The sequence below is a fragment of the Oncorhynchus kisutch genome, linkage group LG9 (assembly GCF_002021735.2).
Source record: "Oncorhynchus kisutch isolate 150728-3 linkage group LG9, Okis_V2, whole genome shotgun sequence".
Classification (NCBI taxonomy): domain Eukaryota; kingdom Metazoa; phylum Chordata; class Actinopteri; order Salmoniformes; family Salmonidae; genus Oncorhynchus; species Oncorhynchus kisutch.
In genome coordinates, this window is record NC_034182.2 from 18,944,653 (window position 1) to 18,970,379 (window position 25,727).

General features: G+C 43.8%; 1 protein-coding gene across 2 annotated transcripts; it reads right to left on the minus strand.

Moving 5' to 3' along the window:
- Nucleotides 1-2,275: 2,275 nt before the first annotated feature.
- On the minus strand, nt 2,276-22,882 carry syt4 (synaptotagmin IV). Of its 2 annotated transcripts, none has more exons than XM_020468337.2 (4): nt 22,486-22,882; nt 20,803-21,740; nt 7,889-8,009; nt 2,276-2,994 (listed from the first exon to the last, which is right to left on the minus strand). In XM_020468337.2, exons 1-4 carry the CDS (start codon nt 22,517-22,519, stop codon nt 2,657-2,659), a joined length of 1,431 nt encoding a protein of 476 aa, XP_020323926.2. In that variant the 5' UTR covers nt 22,520-22,882; the 3' UTR covers nt 2,276-2,656. The 2 variants fall into 2 exon arrangements, with proteins under 2 accessions (XP_020323926.2, XP_031687916.1); XM_031832056.1 differs by having other exon boundaries at nt 20,803-21,743; nt 22,486-22,856.
- Between the last annotated feature and the right edge of the window lie 2,845 nt (nt 22,883-25,727).

Consider the following 25,727-nt stretch of genomic DNA (forward strand, 5'->3'; position numbering starts at 1 on the left):
CGCAAGAAGTAAATTGATGGGAATACTTTCTGAAGGCGCTGTATACTAAGATATGTATGTTCAGCAGTTCAGTATATACACTACATTAAAAAAGTATGTGGACACCTGCTCGTCGAACATCTCATTCCAAAATCATGGGCATTAATATGGAGTTGGTCCCCCCTTTGCTGCTATAACAGTTTCCACTCTTCTGGGAAGGCTTACCTGTGTAAACATTGCTGCGGGGACTTGCTTCCATTCAGCCTCGAGCATTAGTGAGGATCGGGCACTGAGTTGGGCAGTTAGGCCTGGCTCGCAGTCGGCGTTCCAATTCATTGATGGGGTTAAGATCAGGGCTCTGTGCAGGCCAGTCAAGTTATTCCACACCGATCTCGACAAACCAAGTCTGTTGTCATGCTGAAACAGGGAACTGCCTTCCCCAAACTGTTCCCACAAAGTTGGAAGCATAGAATTGTCTAGAATGTCATTGTATGCTGTAGTGTTGACTTCCCTTCCCTGGAACTAAGAGGACTAGCCCAAACCATGAAAAACAGCCCCAGATCATTATTCCTCCTCCACCACACTTTACAGTTGGCACTATGCATTCAGGCAGGTAGTGTTCTCCTAGCAACTGACAAACCCAGATTCATCCGTTGGACTGCCAGATAGTGAAACGTGATTCATCACTCCTGAAAATGTGTTTCCACTCAGTCCAATGGAGGTGAACTTTACACCACTCATGCTTACACTTGGCATGGTGATCTTAGGTTTCTGTGCGGCTGCTCGGCCATGGAAACCCATTTCATGAAGCTCCTGGGGAACAGTTCTTGTGCCGAGGTTGCTTCCAGAGGCATTTTAGAACTCTGTAGTGAGTTCTGCAACTGAGGACAGACGATTTGTGAGCTCTGTTCTGTGAGCTTGTGTAGCCTACCACTTCGTGGCTGAGCCGTTGTTGCTCCTAAACATTTCCACTTCACAATAACAGCACTTACAGTTGACCGGGGCAGCTCTAGCAGTGCAGAAATTTGACAGACTACCTTGTTGGAAAGGTGCCATCCTATGATGGTGCCACGTTGAAAGTCACTGAGCTCTTCAGTAAAGCCATTCTACTGCTAATGTTTGACTATGGGGATTGCATGGCTGTGTGCTTGATTTTGTTCACCTGTAAGCAACTGGTGTGGCTGAAATAGCCAAATCGACTAATTTGAAGGGGTGTCCACATACTATTGTGTATATATAGTGTATTAGAGTGAGCTATGTCAAGAATCCAGTATTTAAATAAACATTCAGTGTGTATAAACAGTGTAACTAAAATGCAATGTACAGTAATAGAAGTATTAGATATGGTATAGTCTTGATGCTAATGACGCTAATTGGAGAGTGAGCGAGAAAAAGAGAGAGTGAGATAAGGAGAGCAAGGATGGATAGCAAAGAGTCAAAAATAGAGACAGAGCATGAGGGAGAGAGTGAGGGAGGAAGGGAGCGAGTGTGGGCGCTGTGCCAACTGTACCTCATCGTGCAGCACTTAGCTGATATTAAATTCTACAGTGCCATGATATCATCTGAGAATAGCTACCTTCTCACTGATTACATCATCCTCTCAGGGAGGGAGTGATGTCATCTTGAAGGTTTTCTGAGGACAGGCCAGTGGAATTGAAGGGAATATATTGAATAGATTATATAGAATGTTCAATAGATTCAAGAACATTCATTAGATTCTAGAATGTTTATTTAATTCTAGAACATTCATTAGATTCTGAAACTGTATCATTTTCTGCACAGGCAAACTGGGAATTGGAGTTCAGGGTACATGGTTTGTGTACAGGATGTTAAACTTATGTGTATTTTAAGGATGTTTTTGTGAAACATTGAAATAAAACACAACCGATTGAGGTGCTTTTCTCAGAACTTGCCATGTTTTATATTAAGGTACATTTACATTTCAAGCTGTCTTTGTGCTCACAGTAAAGACAGAATACACAATGCCTCTCATCCCTTCTGACCTAAATACACAAGCACAATGTCCTTTATGCAATCCAAGCTTTGTTTCTGTCACCTAATTTAGGCTTGTCTCGCCCCTCTGGGATGCAATGATATGAAATACCACTTTTACTTACAAAACATACTCAGGAACTCACTCAGAAGAGTACAAAAACGAAAAAATAAATAAATATAACATTTGATAAATAAAAGATAGCATATTTATAAAATAAAGTTTTGATAATCCACATCTTTATACATTAATAAAATGTTTTTTGTCGTACAAAGGAGTAATGTTTATAGTAATAATAGTAGAAGTTAGCGACAGTTACTAGGACATTCTGCACTGCACAAGGTTGCCGTGATGATCAGATGATGTTGCCATGGAGATAGAGAGCTGCATTGCCGGGGGTCGTTGTGGTGACAGTCTATGGGATCATAGACGAATGATTGGGTTTCTCGGTCACCATAACCAAACAATTTCAATGATCGATAAATTGATTGAATAACTGATTGATTGATTGATTAATTACATCATTTAGAATGAACACCCCTCCCCTTTCACTTATCAATAGTTCCCTGGGTGTTGGTCACGTTAAAATCTACCTGTTGTTAGGCAATGCCCGTCGCTGTAGACCCCCCCCCCAAATAACCGTAGCTCCGCTGTAACCTCGACGGCGAAGCCTCAACAAGAACTCTAGTCTTCGGACAGGATGTGCCACTTGGCAATCTGCCGGCGCGGGTGGTCGCAGATCTCCCTCCAGTGCTCCCCGGGGGTGCCGGCAGAAGCCGTACCCAGGATCAGGCGCCCCAAGATGGGATTGGGGGAATGGGAGGAGTCCCCCCGCCTGGTTGGTGGAGACTCAGAGTCCATGAGCAGGAGCTCTACGCTGGTCTCCTTCAGCCCCTCCTGAGAGGCCAAGTCGAACACAAACAGCTCGTTGAACACAGGGTTGGGGGAACACTTTTTCACGTGGGTCTTCTTTTTACTGACACGCTTCTTCCCTTTGAAGAGGTTGACTTTCACATATGGGTCTGGAGGGAAGGAGAGTGGGAAGGAAGGAGGGATGTAGGAAGGAATGAGAGGAAGGAGAGAGAGAGAGGCAGAGTGAATAGAATTCATAGCACAGCTCTGAAAATGGCACAATGGATCAATACGGTGGTATACATGTACATGCGTGTGTGTGGCATTGACTGGCTCAGTTTGTTGGCAGTACTATCCGGACTATCCAAAGAAAGTGTGACCAAACACTGTGGTATTGCTAAGACTCTGTTTTATGGCCTTTTACAAGATTACAAGATTACATTACCTCAGTCTCTGTCGTTACAACTTGTATAAGAGTATTTGGCTTGTGTCCCAAATGACAACCTACTCCCTAAATAGCGCACTAATTTTGACGATGGCCCACTGGCTCTGGTCAAAAGTAGTGCACTATGTCGGGAATAGGGTGCCATTTGGAAACTCCGCCCATAAGTACTCCTGAAGGGGCTGAGTGTCTCATTACTGAGAGAATCATTTTGTTCCTAGTATCCTGGGTCTGTGTGTGCATGTCTCTGTGTGCGCGTACGTATCTGTGTGTGCACATTCTTGTGTGTATGAGTATGTTTTTACGTGTGTGCATACTTATATTTTTGTATATGTGTGTCAGGTGAGAATGACTGCGCCCTCTCATTGAAGCCACAAAGTTCAAGACTGACTGCCGTACTGCAGGCATTGTTTGCAGAAAACAGGATTCACCATTCACTATAATGGCAATATTCGTGGTCAGTTTCCGTGTAAAAAGTAATAATTAGAATCTATTATCGCACACAGAAGTTATAAGGATCATTTAGTTGCCAATGTTAGCCTGTAGTACCCCGGTCAGGCTTCAACTTGAGCTACTCAATGAGAGGGGTCAGCACTGAGCCTATAACGTCACTTCCTGGATTAGCTCATACTGCACATTTTATGTCTACCAGAGGGGGCTGGTGGGATGAGCTATTGGAGGAAGGGCTCATTGTAATGGAATTAATGGAATGCAGTCAAACATGTAGTTTATATATGTTTGTGTTTGATACCGTTCCATTTATTCCATTCCAGCCATTACAATGCGTCCGTCCTCCTATAGCTCCCACCAGCTTCCTCTGATGCCTACATACATCTCCCCAATGAGATAACATTTTAGAATGATAAAACGGACTTTCTTGGCTTCAAATGCGCTATTGATTCTACACATAGGAATGAATGGTGTCACGTGATCAATGGTTTTGTCTATTCATATATATGTGTCAATTATTTATATATACGCTAGATGACTGATAGGGGGCGTTGTGTTGAAGAGTCCATGCCTCCATCTTGGCACATGTATTATATTACAGACACCTTAATGCATACTTTATAATTATATTATGTGAGATAAACATTTTTTATTTATTATTTATTTATTAATAATGTTACTGTCCCCACTACAAAAACCAGTCAAGTACCAGTCAAAAGTTTGGACACATCTACTTATTGAAGGGTTTTTCTTTATTTTTTACTATTTTATACATTGTATAATAATAGTGAAGACATCAAAACTAGGAAATAACACATATGAAATCATGTAGTAACCAAAAAGTGTTAAACAAATCAATATATTTGAGATTCTTCATAGTAGCCAAGCTTTGCCTTGATGATAGCTTTGAACAACTTTGGCATTCTCTCAACCAGCTTCATGAGGTATTCACCTGAAATGCTTTTCAATTAACAGGTGTGCATTGTTAAAAGTTCATTTGTGAAATTTCTTGCCATCTTAATGTGTTTGAGAAAATATGTTGTGTTGTGACAAGGTAGGGGTGATATACAGAAGATAGCCCTATTTGGTAAAAGACCCAAGTCCATATTATGGCAAGAACAGCTCAAATAAGCAAAGAGAAATGAAGGTCTGTCAATCTGGAAAATTTGAAGAACTTTTAAAGCTTCTTCAAGTGCACTCTCAAAAACCATGGCTTTCATGAGAACCGCCACAGGAAAGGAAGATCCAGAGTTATCTCTGCTGCAAAGAATAAGTTGATTAGAGTTAACTACACCTCAGATTGCAGCCCAAACAAAGGCTTCATAGAGTTCAAGTAGCAGACACATCTCAACATCAACTGTTCAGAGGAGACTGCGTAAATCAGGCCTTCATGGTTGGATTGCTGCAAAGAAACCACTACTAAAGGACACAAATAAGAAGAAGAGTCTTGCTTGGACTAAGAAATACGAGCAATGGACAAAACATCAGTGGAAAATCTGTCCTTTGGTCTGATAAATCCAAATTTGAGATTTTTGGTTCCAACCGCCGTGTCTTTGTGTGATGCAGAGTCGGTGAACGGATGATCTCCGGTGTGGTTCCCACCGTGAAGCTTGGAGGAGGAGGTGTGATGGTGTGGGGGTGCTTTGCTGGTGACACTGTCTGTGATTGATTTAGAATTCAAGGCACACATAATCAGTATGGCTACCACAACATTTTGCAGCGATTTGCCATCCCATCTGGTTTGCACTTAGTGGGACGATCACTTGTTTTTCAAAAGGACAATGACCCAAAACACACCTCCAGACTGTGTAATGGATATTTGACCAAGGAGAGTGATGAAGTGCTGCATCAGATGACCTGGCCTCCACAATCACCCGATCTCAACCCAATTAAAATGGTTTGGGATGAGTTGGACCGAAGAGTGAAGGAAAAGCAGCCAACAAGTCTTCAGCATATGTGGGAACTCCTTCAAGACTATTGGAAAAGCATTCCTCATGAAGCTGGTTGAGAGAATGCCAAGAGTGTGCAAAGCTGTCATCAAGGCAAAGTGTGGCTACTTTGAAGAATCTCAAATATATTTTGATTTGTTTAACAATTTTTTGGTTTACAACAGGATTCCATATATGTTATTTCATAGTTTTGATGTCTTCACAATTGTTCTACAATGTAGAAAATAGTAAAAATAAAGAAATATCCTTGAAAGAGTAGGTGTGCCCAAACCTTTAACTGGTACTGTATATACTGTAATACATTTTGTCCATTTAATTAAAATACTGCAGAATTCCATTTGTTCATCTGGAGGACTGCTCCTGTTGGGGAGTGCCAATATGACTAACCGGTGACTTCAAAGCCTCTCAATGGCCAATACATCAGCAATCCAAGTTTTACAGATGTGCTCAAATTTGTTGGTACCCCTCCACAAAAAAAATAAGATTGCACAATTATCTATGGAATAACTTGAAACTGACAAAAGTAATTGGCATCCACCATTGTTGATTCCATATTTAATAGAACATAATATTAACATAATATTGTAAATAATAAAACAAATGAAAATGGCATGGACAAAAATTATGGGACTTTTAACCTAATATTTTCTTGCACAACCTTTAGAGGCAATCACTGCAATCAAAAGTTTTCTGTAGCTCTCAATGAGACTTTCAGAGTTTCTGCTCTTTCCATAGATGTTCGATAGGATTCAGATCAGGACTCATAGAAGGCCACTTCAGAATAGTCCTATGTTTTGTTGATATCCATTCTTGGGTACTTTTAGCTGTGTGTTTTGGGTCATTATCCTGTTGGAGGACACATGACCTGCGCCTGAGACCGAGCTTTCTGACACTGGGCAGTACGCTTTGCTCCAGAATGCCTTGATAGTCTTGAGATTTCATTGTGCCCAGCACAAATTCAAGGCACCCTGTGCAAGGCGCAGCAAAATATACCCAAAACAGGACCCAACCTCCTCCATGTTTCACTGTAGGTATGGTGTTCTTTTCTTTGAAAGCTTCATTTTTTCATCTGTGACCATAGAGCTGATGTGACTTGCCAAAAAGCTCCAGTTTTGACTCATCTGTCCAAAGGGCATTCTGCCAGAAGGATGGTGGCTTGTCAATATGCATTTTAGCAAATTCCAGTCTGGCTTTTTTATGTCTTTCTTTCAAAAGTGGAGTCCTCCTGGGTCTTCTTCCATGGAGCCCACTTACACTCAAAAAGTGACGGATGGTGTAATCAGGTACTGACGTACCTTCACCTTGGAGTTCAGCTTGTATCTATTTGGCAGTTATCCTTGGTTCTTTTTCTACCATTCCCAAAATCCTTCTGTTCAATCTGGGGTCGATTTTCCTCTTGCGGCCATGCCCAGAGAGGTTGGGACCTAAACTTCTTAATAATATTTGGAACTGTTGTCACAGGAACATCAAGCTGCTTGGATATGGTCTTGTAGCCTTTACCTTTCCCATGCTTGTCTATTATTTTCTTTCTGATCTCCTCAGACAAATCTCTCCTTTGCTTTCTCTGGTCCATGTTCAGTGTGGTGCGCACAATCATACCAAACAGCACAGTGACTACTTTACTCTGGTCCATGGTCAGTGTGACGCGCACAATGAAACCAAACAGCACAGTGACTACTTTACTCTGGTCCATGGTCAGTGTGGCGCGCACAATGATAGGAAACAGCACAACGACTGCTTTTCTCTGGTCCATGTTCAGTGTGGCTCACACAATAATACCAAACAGCACAATGACTGTTTTTCTCCATTTAAATAGGCTGAATGACTGATTGCAAGATTATAGACATGTGTGATACTGACTAAAGAAACAAATTAGTTAGTTGAAATATCACTATAATCCAATTATTTATTATCTTTTCTAAGGGGTACCAACAAATGTGTTACGCCATTTTAGAATATCTTTGTAGAATAAGCAATAATTCATCTCTTTTCACAGCTTATTTGTTTTATTCTATGACATACCAAAGGCATGCAAGTATACATGATAAAATAGCTTTTAATTTCATCACTTTTCAGGAGGAATTAAGCATTATTTCAATGAGGACGTTTGTATACATGATTTGTGTGTGCGCGTGCACAAGCATTTGTGCATGCTTGTGTACATACTTACATTTGCGTGTGTGTGTGTTTGTGTGGGGGAGGGGGGGGGGGGGCTGTATGTACCTGAGGGCCTGTGGTTGTCGGTCTTCAGCAGGTGGCGAGCCTTCAGCACCACGACTGTTAGAGTACTGGTGGTAGACTGGTAACACAGAGACAACAGCAGCTCCCCTCGACCTGCACTCCTCTATAAACAGAGATGGAGAGAGGGAGGGGGAGAGAGAGAGGTGGAAGGAGGACAGATGGAGAGAGAAATTCCCCACCATAATATCAAAACTTCGAGACCCGAGCAAGGTACTGACTAGTGACGAGGAAGATTGCGTTTTCACTGACATTATGATGATGAACTGTGATATTTACACCAAGTTATAAAGTAGAGACATACAGTGCCATGCGAAAGTATTCGGCCCCCTTGAACTTTGCGACCTTTTGCCACATTTCAGGCTTCAAACATAAAGATATAAAACTGTATTTTTTTGTGAAGAATCAACAACAAGTGGGACACAATCATGAAGTGGAACGACATTTATTGTATATTTCAAACTTTTTTAACAAATCAAAAACTGAAAACTTGGGTGTGCAAAATTATTCAGCCCCTTTACTTTCAGTGCAGCAAACTCTCTCCAGAAGTTCAGTGAGGATCTCTGAATGATCCAATGTTGACCTAAATGACTAATGATGATAAATACAATCCACCTGTGTGTAATCATGTCTCCGTAAAAGGAATCAACATTTTGCAATGGCCATCTCAGTCTCCAGACGTTTTATTTATTTTATTCCAACTTTATTTAACCAGGTAGGCCAGTTGAGAACAAGTTCTCATTTACAACTGCGACCTGTCAATATATTTTAGTTATTTAACTAGGCAAGTCAGTTAAGAACAAATTCTTATTTTCAATGACGGCCTAGGAACAGTGGGTTAAACTGCCTGTTCAGGGGCAGAATGACAGATTTGTACCTTGTCAGCTCAGGGATATGAACTTGCAACATTTCAGTTACTAGTCCAATGCTCTAACCACTAGGCTACCCTGCCGCCGTGCTACAAAAACAACAACACAGAGTTACACATAAACAAACGTACAGTCAATAACACATAGAAAAATCTATGTACAGTGTGTGCAAATGTAGAAGATTTGGAAGGTAAGGCAATAAATTTCAATTTAGAATTAACACTGGAGTGATAGATGTGCAGATGATGATGTGCAAGCAGAGATACCGGGGTGCAAAAGAGAAAGAAGATAAATGACAATATGGGGATGAGTTGGGTGTGCTATTTACAGATTGGCTGTGTACAGGTACAGTGATCGGTAAGTGCTCTGACAGCTGATGCTTAAAGTTAGAGAGGGAGACATAAGTCTCCAGCTTCATTGATTTTGCAATTAGTTCCAGTCATTGGCAGCAGAGAACTGGAAGGAAACGTGGCCAAAGGAAGTGTTGGCTTTGGGGATGACCAGTGAATATACCTGCTGGAGCGTGTACTACGGGTGGGTGTTGCTATGGTGACCAGTGAGCTGAGATAAGGCGGGGATTTACCTAGCAAAGACTTATAGATGACCTGGAGCCAGTGGGTTTGGCGACGAATATGTAGCGAGGGCCAGCCAACGAGAGGATACATGTTGCAGTGGTGGGTAGTATATGGGGCGTTGGTGACAAAACGGATGGCACTGTGATAGACTACATCCAGTTTGCTGAGTAGGGTGTTGGAGGCTATTTTGTAAATGACATCGCCTAAGTCAAGGATCGATAGAATAGTCAGTTTTACGAGGTTGCGTTCGGCAGCATGAGTGAAGGAGGCTTTAGGTAGCCAATTTTAGATAGAATTTTGGATTGGAGTTGCTTAATGTGAGTCTGGATTGGAGAGTTTACAGTCTAACCAGACACCTAGGTATTTGTAGTTGTCCATATATTCTAAGCCAGAACCGTCCAGAGTAGTGATGCTAGTCGGACGGGCGGGTGTGGGTAGCAATCGGTTGAAGAGCATGCATTTAATTTTTACTAGCATTTAAAAGTAGTTGGAGGCCACAGAAGGAGTGTTGTATGGCATTGAAGCTGGTTTGGAGGTTTGTTAAAACTTCTTATGGGCAGGTGGGACGCTACCAACAATCCGGTGAAATTGCAGAGTGCCAATTTCAGAATACAGAAATACTCATAATAAACATTCATAAAATATACAAGTGTTCGGTTTAAGGATTAACCTCTTGTTAATCCAGCCACTGTGTCAGATTTAAAAAAGGCCATCACCATCACGAATTTGACATCCTCAAAAATACTGCAGAAATTTAAAATTGACTGGCTGGGAAGTTATAGTGGTTCCTCTCCATCGCTCGATGGTGACATGAGAAAAGTGGGACATTTTGAAAAATGTCCAAATGACCAGGGGCAGGGGTGGGGGGTGCTGAAAACTGTTTGATGTAAACACCTTATTTTCACTGTTAAGGGTTAATGCCACACGGTCAAGGTTAGGCTTGCACAAATCGGGAGGACCTCAGGAACATTCCTGAGGTTGAATTGTACTTCTAACCCTAACGGTTCCCCCGCTGTCCCCCAAAAGCACCTGAAATTTAGGGCCAGGCCTCATTTTGGGCCTACTTTTTTTCCACGGTCGTTATGCTTAGACCGAGCGAGCTACGGTCAAGCGGTGCATCTCGTTGAACTCGGCACGGCATTGAGATTATGGTAATGCCATTGCAGGCTCTGTGTGTCTTTAAGCCCCGCACTGTGTCACTCCATCATTTATTTATTTTTTATCTTTTTTTCACCTTTATTTAACCAGGTAGGCAAGTTGAGAACAAGTTCTCATTTACAATTGCGACCTGGCCAAGATTTATGTGTGTGTGTATGTGTGTGAGAGTTTTTTTCTTTGAAATCTGTTGGGAAAAATGACTGATTTACAGTTCATGACGGTTGCCTAATCACACATATAAAGTTTTGGAAAGATCTGACCTTTTTACCCCTTCGAAACAGCCCCTCTGACCACAATTTAAGGCACTTCCGGTTTGCACAGGAAGTTGAAAGTAAAAACATATCCTCATTGGGGTAGGCTTTTACAGAATCCTGAGTTTTAAGTCTTTACGTTAAACATATTGCAAATGTACAAAAGTCAGTCAGCAAGTCAGCCTCCATCAGTCAATTAGATACCATTCTGACACCAAACCCACTTTTCCAACTCGTTTAGAAGCCAACTATCACATATTTCAGAGCAGGCCCATAATTTACAGCACCTTTTGTTTAACTTCTTGGTGACAGGGGGCAGTATTTTCACATCCGGATGAAATACATGCCCAAATTCAACTGCCTGCTACTCAACCCCAGAAGATAAGATATGCGTATTATTAGTAGATTTGGATAGAAAACACTGTGTTTCTAAAACTGTTTGAATCATGTCTGTGAGTATAACAGAACTTATTTAGCAGCCGAAACCCCAAGGACAAACCATTCAGATTTTTTTTTTAGGTCACTCACTTTTCAATGTGGTTTCATTGAGAATCCAAATTTCTAAGGGACTTTCTTGCAGGTCCTATTGCTTCCACTGGATGTCAACAGCCTTTAGAAATTGTTTGAGATTTTTCCTTTGTGTTATGAAGAAGTACGGCCATCTTGAAGGAGGGTAACTTGAGGTGTACTGTTAAATAGAGAAGCGTGACCAGAACGCTAGCTACAGTTTGTTTTACTCCCGTATTGAACACAGATCATCCCGTCTTCAATATGATTGATTATTTACTTTAAAAAATACCTAAAGTTGTATTACAAAAGTAGTTTGAAATTTTTTGACAAAGTTTACAGGTTACCTCATTAAAATCTGTGAAATTGCTGCATGTTGCATTCATATTTGTGTCTAACTATCTACAGTGGGGCAAAAACGTATTTAGTCAGCCACCAATTGTGCAAGTTCTCCCACTTAAAAAGATGAGAGAGGCCTGTAATTTTCATCTTAGGTACACTTCAACTATGACAGACAAAATGAGAAAAGAACATCACATTGTAGGATCTTTAATGAATTTATTTGCAAATTATGGTGGAAAATAAGTATTTGGTCAATAACAAAAGGTTATCTCAATACTTTGTTATATACCCTTTGTTGGTAATGACAGAGGTAAAATGTTTTCTGTAAGTCTTCCTGCGTTGCCCGGGCGGTGTGTTTGGGATCATTGTCATGCTGAAGGACCCAGCCACGTTTCATCTTCAATGCCCTTGATGATGGAAGGAGGTTTTCACTCAAAATCTCACAATACATGGCCCCATTCATTATGTCCTTTACACGGATCAGTCGTCCAGGTCCCTTTGCAGAAAAACAGCCCCAAAGCATGATGTTTCCACCCCCATGCCTCACAGTAGGTATGGTGTTCTTTGGATGCAACTCAGCATTCTTTGTCCTCCAAACACGACGAGTTGAGTTTTTACCAAAAAGTTATATTTTGGTTTCATCTGACCATATGACATTCTCCCAATCTTCTTCTGGATCATCCAAATGCTCTCTAGCAAACTTCAGACGGGCCTGGACATGTATTGGCTTAAGCAGGAGGACACGTCTGGCACTGCAGGATTTGAGTCCCTGGCGGCGTAATGTGTTACTGATGGTAGGCTTTGTTACTTTGGTCCCAGCTCTCTGCAGGTCATTCACTAGGTCCCCCCGTGTGGTTCTGGGATTTTTGCTCACCGTTCTTGTGATAATTTTGACCCCATGGGGTGAGATCTTGCGTGGAGCCCCAGATTGAGGGAGATTATCAGTGGTCTTGTATGTCTTCTATTTCCTAATAATTGCTCCCACAGTTGATTTCTTCAAACCAAGCTGCTTACCTATTGCAGATTCAGTCTTTCAGCCTGGTGCAGGTCTACAATTTTGTTTCTGGTGTCCTTTGACAGCTCTTTGGTCTTGGCCATAGTGGAGTTTGGCGTGTGACTGTTTGAGGTTGTGGACAGGTGTCTTTTATACTGATAACTAGTTCAAACAGATGCCATTAATACAGGTAACGAGTGGAGGACAGAGGAGCTCTCAAATAAGAAGTTACAGGTCTGTGAGAGCCAGAAATCCTGCCTGTTTGTAGGTGACCAAATATTTATTTTCCCCCATAATTTGCTAATAAATTCATTAAAAATCCTACAATGTGATTTTCTGGATTTTCTTTCTCATTTTGTCTGTCATAGTTGAAGTGTACCTATGATGAAAAATACAGGCCTGTCTCATCTTTTTAAGTGGGAGAACATGCACAATTGGTGGCTGACTAAATACTTTTTTGCCCCACTGTATATATCTATGTTTATTGTTTAAAACCTGTTACGGCTAGACATGCCGCTAGCGGGACACCTCGACAACATCCGGTGAAATTGCAGGGCTTGAAATTCAAACTACAGAAATATAAATATTTAACATTCATGAAAATACATGTGTAATACATCAAAATAAAACTTAACTTCTTGTTAATCCAGACGCTGTGTCATATTTCAAAAAGGCTTTACGGTGAAAGCACACCATGCGATTATCTGAGGACAGCGCTCTGCATACAAACCAATGAAAAACATTTTTCAACCAGGCAGGTGCGACACAAAAGTCAGAAATAGCGATATGATAAATTCCTTACCCTTGAAGATCATCTTCTTTTGGAACTCCAAAAGGTCCCAGTTACATCACAAATGGTCCTTTTGTTCAATAAAGTCCTTCTTTATATCCATAGAAACTCAGTTTAGCTGGTGCACTTCAGTCAATAATCCACCGGTTTCCCTCCATCAAAATGCATACAAAATGAATCCCAAATGTTACTTATAAACTTTTCCAAACAAGTCAAACATTTGTAATCAAACCTCAGGTACCCTTATACATAAATAAACGATACAATTTAAGATGGAGAATCGTTATTGTCTTTACCGGAGATAAATAACAAACAACGTGCTTCCATCCATGAGCATGGAAACACTAGAGCCACCTAGAAAAACTACAATTTCTAACAAATTTTTCCAAAACCAGCCTGAACCTCTTTTTAAAGACTGTTGACATCTAGTGGAAGCCCTAGGAACTGCAATCTGAGAGGATTTTGCCTTATAATAAAAGTTGCAGCCATTGAAAACAGTGGTAGGCCGAATTATTATTTTTTAGATGGGGTTATTTGGGGTTTCGCCTGCTAAATAAGTTATGTTATACTCACAGACATTATGTTAACAGTTTTAGAAACTTAAGTGTTTCTATTCAAATCTACTAATAATATGCATATCCTAGCTTCTGGGCCTGAGTAACATGCAGTTTACTTTGGGCCCACTTTTCATCCGGACATCAAAATACTGCCCCCTAGCCCAAAGAGGTTATTAAAGAAGTTATGAATGAGATTGATGTGTTTTTGCAGTATCTAGTACTGGTATGGGGTTGTCCAATGACAGACATGTATTTGTTTAAAATGTTTAACTTTATAGTTACATTTCAGAGAGACAGATACGTATTTATTTTTACTAAATGCTATACAGTGACTTCGGAAAGTATTCAGAATCTTTGAGTTTTTCCAAATTTTGTTACATTACAGCCTTATTCAAAAATGGATTCAATAGTTTTTTTTACCCTCATCAATCTAGACACAATACCCTATATAATGACAAAGCAAAAACAGGTTTTTTGGAAGTTTTGCAAACATATCTAAAGAAAATATATTTAAAAAATATCACATTGACATGAGTATTCAGACCCTTTACTCAGCACTTTGTTGAAGCACCTTTGGCAGCGATTAAAGCATTGTGTCTTCTTGGGTAATAAGCTACAAGCTTGGCACACCTGTATTTGGTGAGTTCCTCCCATTCTTCCCTGCAGATCCTCTCAAGATTTGTCAGGTTGGATTGGGAGCGTTGCTGCACAGCTATTTTCAGGTCTCTCCAGAGATGTTTGATCGGGTTCAAGTCCGGGCTCTGGCTGGGCTACTCAAGGACATTTAGAGACTTGTCCCGAAGCCACTCCTGTGTTGTCTTGGCTGTGTGCTTAGGGTCATTGTCCTGTTGGAAGGTGAACCTTTGCCCCAGTCTGAGGTCCTGAGCGCTCTGGAACAGGTTTTCATCAAGGATCTCTCTGTACTTTGCCCTGTTCATCTTTGCCTCGATCCTGACTAGTCTCCCAGTAACCTGCAGCTGAAAAACATCCCCACAGCATGATGCTGCCACCACCATGCTTCACCGTAGGGATGATGCCAGGTTTTCTCCAGACATGACGCATGGCATTCAGTCCAAAGAGTTCCATCTTGGTTTCATCAGACCAGAGAATCGTGTTTCTCATGGTCTGAGAGTCTTTATGTGCCTTTCGGCAAACTCCAAGCAGGCTGTCATGTGCCTTTTACTGAGGAGTGGCTTCCCTCTACCATAAAGGTTTGATTGGTGGAGTGCTGCAAGGATTGTTGTCTTTCTGTAAGATTCTCCCATCTCCACAGAGGAACTCTAGAGCTCTGTCAGAGTGACTATTGGGTTCTTGGTCACCTCCCTGATCAAAGCCCTTCTCCACCGATTGCTCAGTTTGGCTGGGCGGCCAGCTCTAGGAAAAGTCTTGGTGGTTCCAAACTTCTCCATTTAACAATGGTGGAGTCCACAGTGTTCTTGGGGACCTTCAATGCAGCAGACATTTTTTGGTACCCTGAGGGACCTTATATAGACAGGTATGTACCTTTCCAAATCATGTTCAATCAATTGAATATACCACAGGTGGACTCTAGTCAAGATGTACTAACATCTCTAGGATGATCAATAGAAACAGGATGCACCTGAACTCAATTTCGACTCACAAAGCAAAGGTTCTGAATACTCATGTCGTAACGAAAAAAGTGTCAAAGAAATCTAAATATATTTTAGATTCTTCAAAGTATCCACCTTTTGCCTTGATGACAGCTTTGCACACTCTTGGCATTCTCTCAACCAGCTTCATGATGAATGTTTTTCGAACAATCTTGAAAGAGTTCACACATATGCTGAGCACTTGTTGGCTGCTTTTCCTTCCCTCTGCGGTCCAACATATCCCAAACCATCTCAATTGGGTTGAGGTACTGTAGGGTGATTGTGGAGACCCGGTCATTTGATGCAGCACTCCATCACTCTCCTTGGTCAAATATCCCATACACAGACTGGAGGTGTGTTTTGGTTTATTGTCCTGTTGAAAAACAAATGATAGACCCATTCAGCACAAACCAGATGGAATGGCTTATCGCTGCAGGATTGTCACGAGTCCGACCGAGGGTGTTTCCACTTCCCGGGCGGGTGGCGCTCGGCGGTCGTCGTCACCGGCCTATTAGCTGCCACTGATTGTTTTTCCTGTGTATGGTTAATTAGTTTGTCTTTATTAGACAGCCGGCCCACCTGGTTGTTGTGCGGGATTATTTCAATGTAACCTTCGGCTCTGTTGTAGAGGTACGTGTTTGTGCCTGGTCGTGATTTGTTCCATTGTACATTTTGATTCCCTGTGTTTGGGAACGTAACTTTTGTGAGCACCCTGTGGTGCGTTAGGTGCTATTAAAAGACGCACAGCATTGAACTCTCTGTCTCCTGCATTTGACTCCACACCCACGACACCCGGAGCATTACAAGGATGCTGTGGTAGCCATGCTGATTAAGTGTACCTTGAATTCTAAATAAATTACAGACAGTGCCATGCTTCATGGTGGGAACCACAAATGGCAGATTATCCATTCACCTACTCTGTAACTCACAAAGACACAGCGGTTGGTACCAAAATCTCAAATTTAGACATATCAGACCAAAGTACAGATTTCCACTGGTATAATTGCCTTTGCTTGGTGCAAGCAAGTCTCTTCTTATTATTGTTGTCCTTTAGTAGTGGTTTCTTTGCAGCAATTCAACCATGAAGGTCTGATTCACGCAGTCTACTCTGAACAGTTGATGTTGAGATGTGTCTGTTACTTGAACTCTGTGAGGTGCAATTTGAGGTGCAGTTAATTGCCAATTTCAGAGGCTGTTAACTCACCTCTGCAGCAGAGGTGACTCTGGGTCTTCGTTTCCTGTGGCGGTCCCCATCAGAGCCAGTTTGCCAGTATCAATCATAGCGCTTGATGATTTTTGCGGCTGCAAATTTTCCAGATTCACTGACCTTCATGTCGTGAAGTAATGATGGGCTGTCGTTTCTCTTTGATTATTTGAGCTGTTCTTGCCATAATATGGACTTGTTCTTTATCAAATAGGGCTATCTTCTGTATACCACCCCACATTGTCACAACACAACTGATTGGCTCAAACGCATTAAGAAGGAAAGAAATTCCACTATTTAACTTTTAACAAGGCAAAACTGTTAATTAAAATGAAATAAAATGTCATTTGTCACACTCGCCAAATACAAGTTTTAGACATTACAGTGAATGCTTGAGTGTTAAGAAAAAAATTGATAAGTAAAAATAGAAAATAAAAGTAACAAATAATTAAACCGCAGCAGTACATGTAGGTAGAGTTAAAGTGACTATGCATAGATTCTAAACAGAGTGTAGCAGCAGTGTAAAAGAGGGGTCTGGGTAGCCCTTTGATTCGCTGTTCAGGAGTGTTATGGCTTGGGGGTGGAAACTGTTAAGAAGCCTTTGGACCTCGATTTGCCTCTCCGGTACCTCTTGCCGTGCGGTAGCAGAGAGAACACTCTATGACTCGGGTGGCTGGAGTCTTTGACAATTTTTTGGGCCTTCTCCTGACATCCATCCTGGATGGTAGGAAGCTTGGCTCCAGTGATGTACTGGGCCGCACACACTACCCTGTGTAGTGCCTTGTGGTCGGAGGCCGAATAATTGCCATACCAGGCATTGATGCAACCAGTCAGGATTCTCTCGATGGTGCAGCTGTAGAAGCTTTTAAGGTTCTGAGGACCCATGCCAAATCTTTTCAGTCTCCTGAGGGGGAATAGGCTTTGTCGTGCCCTCTTGACAACTGTCTTAGTGTGTTTGGACCATGGTAGTTTGTTGATGATGTGGACACCAAGGAACTTGAATCTCTCAACCTGTTCCACTACAGGCTTTCTATGGTCAGGATGTGACAGTACTCCCCACCAAAGGTGCGGACTCCGACCGCAAAACCTGAAACAAAAAGGGAGGGTTAGGGGGGGGTGTCGGTGGCGGCTCTGGTGCGGGGTAAAGTACCCGCTCATCCTGCGGATCCAGCCATGGACCCAGGCTGAACACCTTGTTTGGACTGGGCATCGGCGCAGGGGAAGGCTCCCGCCATGGAGCAGGACTGGACGCTGTGCCTGGACTGGCACCAATGCAGAAGAAGACTCCGGCCTTGGAGCTGGACTGGACGCCGTGCTTAGACTGTGCATCGGCGCAGGGGAAGGGTCCGGCCATGGAGCTGGAGGTTTCGAACCGTTGACCATCGCAGGAGGTTCCGGACCGTGGACCATCGCAGGAGGTTCTGGACCGTGGACCGTTGCAGGAGTTTCCGGACCGTGGACCGTCGCAGGAGGTTCCGGACCGTGAAACGTCTCAGGAGGCTCCGGACCGTGAAACGTCTCAGGAGACTCCGGACTGGGAACTGTCGCCGGAAGCTCTGGACTGGGAACTGTTGCCGGAAGCTCTGGACTGGGGCTTGTCGCAGGCAGCCTGGTGCGTGGGGCTGGCACTGGTGGTACCAGGCTGGTGACACGCACCTCAGGGCGAGTGCAGGGAGAAGGCACAGGACGTACTGGACTGTGGAGACGCACTGGAGGCCTGATGCGTGGGACCGGTACAGTTGGCACCGGGCTGATGACATGCATCTCAGAGCGAGTGCAGGGAGGAGGCACAGGAGGTACTGGACTGTGGAGGCGCACTGGAGGTCTAGAGTGTAGAGCTGGCACAACCCGTCCTGGCTGGATGCTCACTTTATCCCGGCAAGTGCGGGGCGCTGGCACAGGACGCACTGGGCTGTGAAGGCACACTGGAAACACTGTGCGTAGAACCGGCGCAGGATATCATGGTTCGAGGAGGCGTACTGGAGACCAGGAGCGCTGAGCCGGCACAACCCGTCCTGGCTGGATGCTCACTTTCGCAGGGCAAGTGCGGGGAGCTGGCACCGAGCTGTGAATGCGCACTGGAGACACAGTGCGTATCACCGCATAACATGGTGCCTGAACGGTCACAAACTCCTTGAAGCGAGTGCGTGGAGTTGGCTCTGGTCTGAAACTTGGTTCTGCCAACCACGTGGTTGCAGGCCGAGGCAGCGAAGGAGGATCAACGACGACTCCGGGGTTCGCAACCACGACGCAAGCACAAGAGGCAGCCCCCCAAAATTATTATGGGGGGCTGCCTCTTCTGCTTGCGTCGTGGTTGCGAACCCCGGAGTCGTCGTTGATCCTCCTTGGCTGCCTCGGCCTGCTTCCACGGCAGGCTCTTCTCTCCTGCCACTATGTCATCCCAAGTCCAGGTTGTTCTCTCCCTTATCTCGTCCAAAGACCAGGATGCCATTACCTAACGGGCTTGGTCCGTTGTTGATGGGATATTCTGTCACGATGTTCGTAATAATAGTGGTCGGACCACTTTTAATGAAAGTGGAACTTTAAGCAAATACAAAACAAAATAAAGAATAAACGAACCGTGACGACAATCCAGTGCTAACCAGCAACTAAACATAAACAATATCCCATAACCCACAGGTGGAAAAAATGCAACTTAAGTATGATCCCCAATTAGAGACAATGATTACTGCTGCCTCTAATTGGGAATCATACACAAACACCAACATAGAAAAATAAACCTAGAACCCCACATAGAAATAATAAACTAGACTAAACACCCCTAGTCACACCCTGACCTACTCTACCATAGAAAATACAGGCTATGGTCTATGGTCAGGACGTGACAAGCGGCTTACAGTGAGTGCATTTATCTTTAGATATAAATGTGAGAAAATCACATATCACAGTCAACTATACAGGATACAAACATTCCATTACAGCTAAACAATGTTATATAGCATTTAGCAACAAAAAAAACATTTTCATACACATCTAAAATCTATTATAAAACAAATCTGAGAACAGTAATATTTTACAATATCATCAAGGTACCCATAAACAAATCATTTTCACAATGATGAAAAAAACACAAATGTGAAAAATTGGTGGATATAGAATTTTGGACATAAACTCTTCATGCATTTGTAAACATTAGAAAAGAGGGAGAACATAAAACCAAGAAACAACAATACAACCAAGCCCTTTTCTCAGTCCCTTTACTAAGCAGCAGAGCAGCAGCAGAGAGAGAAGTCAGGTTTACCAGCAGCGTAGAAGAGTCTAGAAGCTTGGCACACAACACTACACAAGACATATGCCTCACTCTCTCGCTCCCTCGCCAATGTACACAGTACACAGTACAATACAATTCAATAGATCCTACAACTCTCTCACTTCACCGTAGTACTACTCATCACCTAATCATATGGAAAAGACAGCAACAGCCCAGCCCAGCACTGCATAGAGGATAGAATATCAGTATCAATTCTAGAATAATCTATTCTAGAATGATCTAGAGATTCTAAAGACACAATGGTACCTGCAATCTTATAACATTCATAAACTGTGGGCTGCATCCAAAATGGCACCCTATTCCCTATATAGTACACCACTTTTGACAAGAGCCATATAGGTCCTCTCAAAAGTAGTACACTATAGGGAATAGGGTGCCATTTGGGACTCTCACTGTGTTATTCCATTAGTACCCTTCAACATTTAACTGCAGGAGGCTGTATTATCATATTACATATTACTGTAGGTATAAACTCTCACTACAAAGATGATTTAATTCATATTATGCTAAGGGTTATTATGCCAAGCAGAATTTCTATTAGACACTAATAGTGCACCGTCATTGTAATCATGATTCCCTCAGAGCTAGAATGGAGAGCGGTTGTTTTACTGTACTCTATAGTAGTGAAGGTGTAAAAGCTGAGAATGATGAATATGATGATGGGGATGATGATGACTTACTATGATAATTACTATAATGATGATGACTATTATAATAATGATGATGATGAACCAAGTAACTATCTCTTACCCTGACATTCTTCTTGATGATCTCGCGGCTCATCAGGACACGCCCCTCCGTCAGGTCGATCCCGGCCAATGGGATGAGCATCTCGCCAATAACCTCATCACGGGAGAACCTATCGAAGCTGAGCACCATGAAGTGGAGCGACAGCTCCTGCACACGGACCATTGGGATCCCATAGAAGCTGAAGGTCTCGTCGAACACCGGGTCCAGAGTCTTCCTCAGGACACGGGTCTTGACCCGGTGCTTCTTCTCAGGCAGCAGGGTCAGCTTGATGTAGGGGTCAGAAGTCAGGGACTGATCGTCGGTCGGAGTCAGCCCGTGGGCCTCCTTAATGTGAACCACGAAGGCCTTCTTCTCTGAGTTGTACTCCAGGGAGAAGTGGAGGGTCCCAAGGCCGACATCGGGGCCTCCGTCCTGGGGTTTGTTGTGGTCCGCGTCCCCTTGGGTGTGGGTGGTGGCCTGGCTGGAGAGACTGCCACTGGTGGGGGTGACCAGGGCCAGGTCTCTAACCCCAGTTTGGGTGAACCCTGGGTGGGGCATGGGGAGGTCCAAGTCTGGGGAGCTGCGGACCTTGGTGTGGATCTGGACGTTGGGGTGTGGGGGTTTGGTGGTGATGGTGAAGTTGTCGTTCAGGTCTTGTTGTTTTTCCAGGTCGAGGTGGAGGGCCGTTCTGCCCTCTGCTGGGCTGGAGGCCACTTGTTGTTGTTGTTTACCATTGGTACTGTTGACATTACAGTTTCCGTTGACGTCGATCTTGCTGTCTAACTTCTTGTCGCTGAGGCTCTCTGGGTAGATGTCGATGCCTTTGAGCATGTGCATGAACTTGTAGGGTGTTGTCCCTTGGGACTTGGTGTTCTTACGTTGGCAGCAGATCCAGGCGAAGATGGAGATGCAGGACACTAGGCCAAACACACTCACCACGGCAACACTCACCGGCACCTCTGCTATGGAGAGGGGGGGGGGGGGACAGAGAGAGTAGGGGAGAAGGAGGAGGGAGTGAGAGAATTGAGAAATTAATAATTTTGTCATGTTTTTGTAACTGTCCCTCCCTCCTGTTGATCTATTGTCTGTCTGTTGACTGTGTGTGTGTGTGAATGTGTGGAAGCTTCCTTTGTCTTACTAGGTCTGTAGATGAATGTAATGACAAGCTGCGTCAGAATCCCACTGCTTAATACTAATTACTAATAGACTGAATGACTGACTGGCTGACTGACTGATGCACTGTCTGAGTCAGAGACAGCATAACAACACAATCTCGGGTCGTGTCACAAATGGCACCTTATTCCATACGGACACTGGTCAAAAGTATTGCACTATATAGGGAATAGGGTGCCAGAGACATCACACTGTCATATAATAACAGTACAATCTGTGACTCCTCCAATACATGACTGACTAATCAAGGCCCATATAGAGTCATGACATGTACTGATATTCTTAGCTTAGTGTCAGAGCACAAACTGGGTAGGCAACCCCAGTACATTAGGACATGACAGGATATTTTCAATATGATCTACTAAATAAATAAAGGATAAATACATTTAATAAATAGTGAATAGGGTACCATTTGTGACGCAACTGAATATTACCAACCAAAATAACAGACACAGGGGCTTCCCGAGTTCTCCCACCAACTATTGGCTGCTCCCACTCAAATAAGACCTTTTTCCAATCCCAGCTACTTACCAAACTGCATTTCTTTCGTCACCATTGGAGCCATGGTCCCGCTCGCTCGCGTGCTCTATCCAAGGTTCTGAAAACACTCCCTCTTCGGCTTATTTAAGCGCTCGTGCTCTATAAACCTACCGTTAACCAACAACCCTGCTCACCAATAGCCAACCTCTCTCGGTAGCTTATATCTAGGTATATCTCCTTGACAGCAAATAGCGATTGTTTTTTATGATGTGACTCCTTCAATCATTTAATCTGTTTGTTTCCGTTTCATAAATCAAACCCAGCTGTTCCTTTCAGAGAGGCGAAGGTTGGTATTCTCCGTTCTCTTCCAAGTGCGAGTCTCACCCTGCTCGTGTTGTTACTCTCTGCACTATGATCTTCTCTGAGGAGGCACCTCTCTCTCTCTCTCTCTCTCTCTCTCTCTCTCCTCCCTCCCTCCCTCCCTCCCTCCCTCCCTCCCTCCCTCCCTCCCTCCCTCCCTCCCTCCCTCCTTCCTTCCTTCCCTCCCTCCCTCCCTCCCTCCCTCCCACCCTCGCCTCCACCAACCATGCTGAGTTCACTGCCACTGACAGAATTGTGATAGCTTCAGAAATCACTGCCTCAATGAAAGCAACAAGCTCATCAATATCCCTGACTGGTTTGCTGACTGAAGGTCTGAATGGTTGACTGAATGCCTAGCCATGAAAGGAGTTTCCCAGACCCCAGAGGTGTGTGTGTGGTGTGCAGGGCGTTATGGGCGGGTCTTATGGGGCCTGGCCTGCCCAACCTTACCTCTTTGCCTGTTCGAAGAAAATATTGAAATATTGATAATTTGTTTGACCGAGACCGCACCTCTGTCTCAGTATGTGTAGACCATGTTTCTGATGGTGTATGGACCAAAAGATTATGGCTTGTCATACTATTTTTGTGCAGACAGCATCAGATACATGGGCTACATAAAGTTGGCAGTAAATTGATTCGCCAAAAAGTATATAATTACTCCTGTCTAAATCAAATCATTCAAAATACTTCAACCGGTAGCATGACATAGCCACAGAGGATCATTAGCTTACTTAAAATATCTGTAGATTGGATCAAATCACAAGTATGTTTGGAAAGCCCGCAATTTGGGTAGTGTGCATGGCAATAGGTTGCGGCTGTCAGTGAAAAGCTTCTAAAATACACAACATAACCAAAAGTACGTGGACACCTGCTTGTTGAACATCTAATTTCAAAATGATAGCCATTAATATTGAGTAGGTCTCCCCTTTGATGCCATAACAGTCTCCACTCTTCTGGGAAGGAATTCCACTAGATGTTGTAACATTGCTGCAGGGACTTGCTTCCATTCAGCCATAAGAGCAATACTGATGTTGGGCAATTAGGCCTGTCTCGCAGTCGGTGTTCCAATTAAACTTTTGGTGCCAGAAAGAATGGCATAAGAAAGTAGTCAAGATGACTAGCTTGATTAAGCCTCCGCCATGTATATCTCACTAGGTCAGTGTTTTTAAGTCTCCATATATCCACTAATTCCAATATATCCATGACCTTCATGATTTCCTTAAGTGCCTGAGGGTGATAGTTTGTAGTGTGATTTCCTTTCCGGTCCATAGAGGTATTTAAGACCGTATTAAAATCTCCCACCATAATAATAGAGTCTAGTGTTGCTTGTTGATCTGATAAATTCTTATATATATTTTCAAAGAAGCTTGGATCATCATTATTCGGACCGTATAGGTTAATAAGCCATATCTGTTTATTGTCCAATAACATATTTGAAATAATCCATCTACCTTGAGGATCTGTTTGGACAATTTGCACATTTGGATCAAAACTATTGTTAATTAAAACCATCACCCCTTTTGAATTTCTTTGCCCATGGGAGAAATATATTTCGCCCCACCCCAGTTCTTTTTCCACAAAACGTAATCTGAAATTGTTGAATGGTTTTCCTGTAAACAATAGATATTATAGAGAAGCTTTTAGACAGGTAAATACTGATCGTCTTTTCTTATTATCTGCTAGTGTCACGTTCTGACACTTGGGGGTGGTACTGTCACGTTCTGACCTTAGTTCTTTTGTTATGTCTTTGTTTTAGTAGGGTCAGGGCGTGAGTTGGGGTGGGTAGTCTATGTTCCTTTTTCTATGTTGTGGTTATGTGTTTGGCCTTGTATGGTTCTCAATCAGAGGCAGGTGTCGTTCGTTGTCTCTGATTGAGAAACATACTTAGGTAGCCTTTTCCCACCTGTGTTTTGTGGGTGATTAATTTTCCATGTCAGTGTTTGTTCCACACGGGACTGTTTCGTTTGTTTAGTTTATTCACGTTGTTATTTTGTATTTCAGTGTTCAGGCAAATAAACATCATGAACACGTACCACGCTGCGCATTGGTCCGATATTTCCCACTCCTCCTCAGACAAGGAGGACGACAATCGTTACAGAATCACCCACCATCCAAGGACCAGGCAGCGTGGTATCGGGCAGCAGCGAGTTCTGGACTCCTGAACATGGGAGGAGATTTTGGACGGAGAGGGAGCCTGGGCAGAGGCTGGGGAATATCGCCACCCCAGGGAAGAGCTGGAGGCAGCCAAAGCAGAGCGACGGCATTTTGAGGAGTTGGCACGGCAGCGCAACAGGGACGAGAGCCAGCCCCAAAAATGTCTTGGCGGGGGCACACGGGGAGTGTGGCTAAGTCAGGTAGGAGACCTGAGCCAACTCGCGTGCTTACCGTGGAGAGAGGTGGACCGGGCAGGCACCGTGGTATGCCGTGAGGTGTCCCCAGTGCGCAGGCATAGCCGGGTGCAGTACATTGCAGCACCTCCTATCGGCCGGGCTAGAGTAGGCATCGAGCCAGGTGCTATGAAGCCGGCTCAGCGCATCTGGTCTCCAGTGCGTCTCCTCGGCCCGGGGTATATGGCACCAGCCCTATGCACGGTGTACCCGGTTCGCCAGCACAGCCCAGTGCAGTCTGTTCCACCCTACCGCACTGGCCGGGCTAAGGGGAGTATCCAGCCAGGAAAGGTTTTGCAGGCTCAGGGCTTGAGAACTCCAGTGCGCCTCCACGGTCCGGTCCATCAGGTGCCTCCTCGACGCACCAGGCCTCCGGTGGCAGCCCCACGCACCAGGCTGTCTCTCCATCTCCTTCCTCCAGGTGCTCCCGCCTGTCCAGCGCTGCCAGAGTCTCCCTCCTGTCCAACGCTGCCAGAGTCTCCCTCCTGTCCAGCGCTGCCAGAGTCTCCCTCCTGTCCAGCGCTGCCAGAGTCTCCCGCCTGTCCA

Bases quoted from the DNA above. Each gene is read 5' to 3' on its own strand.
- syt4 (XM_031832056.1), bottom strand. From the start codon at position 22,519: ATGGCTCCAATGGTGACGAAAGAAATGCAGTTTG. The intron at 8,010-20,802 runs GTAAGAGATAGT...CTCTGTTTATAG, and splicing joins TCATCAAGAAGAATGTCAGG to AGGAGTGCAGGTCGAGGGGA. The intron at 2,995-7,888 runs GTACATACAGCC...CCTTCCCTCCAG, and splicing joins CGACAACCACAGGCCCTCAG to ACCCATATGTGAAAGTCAAC.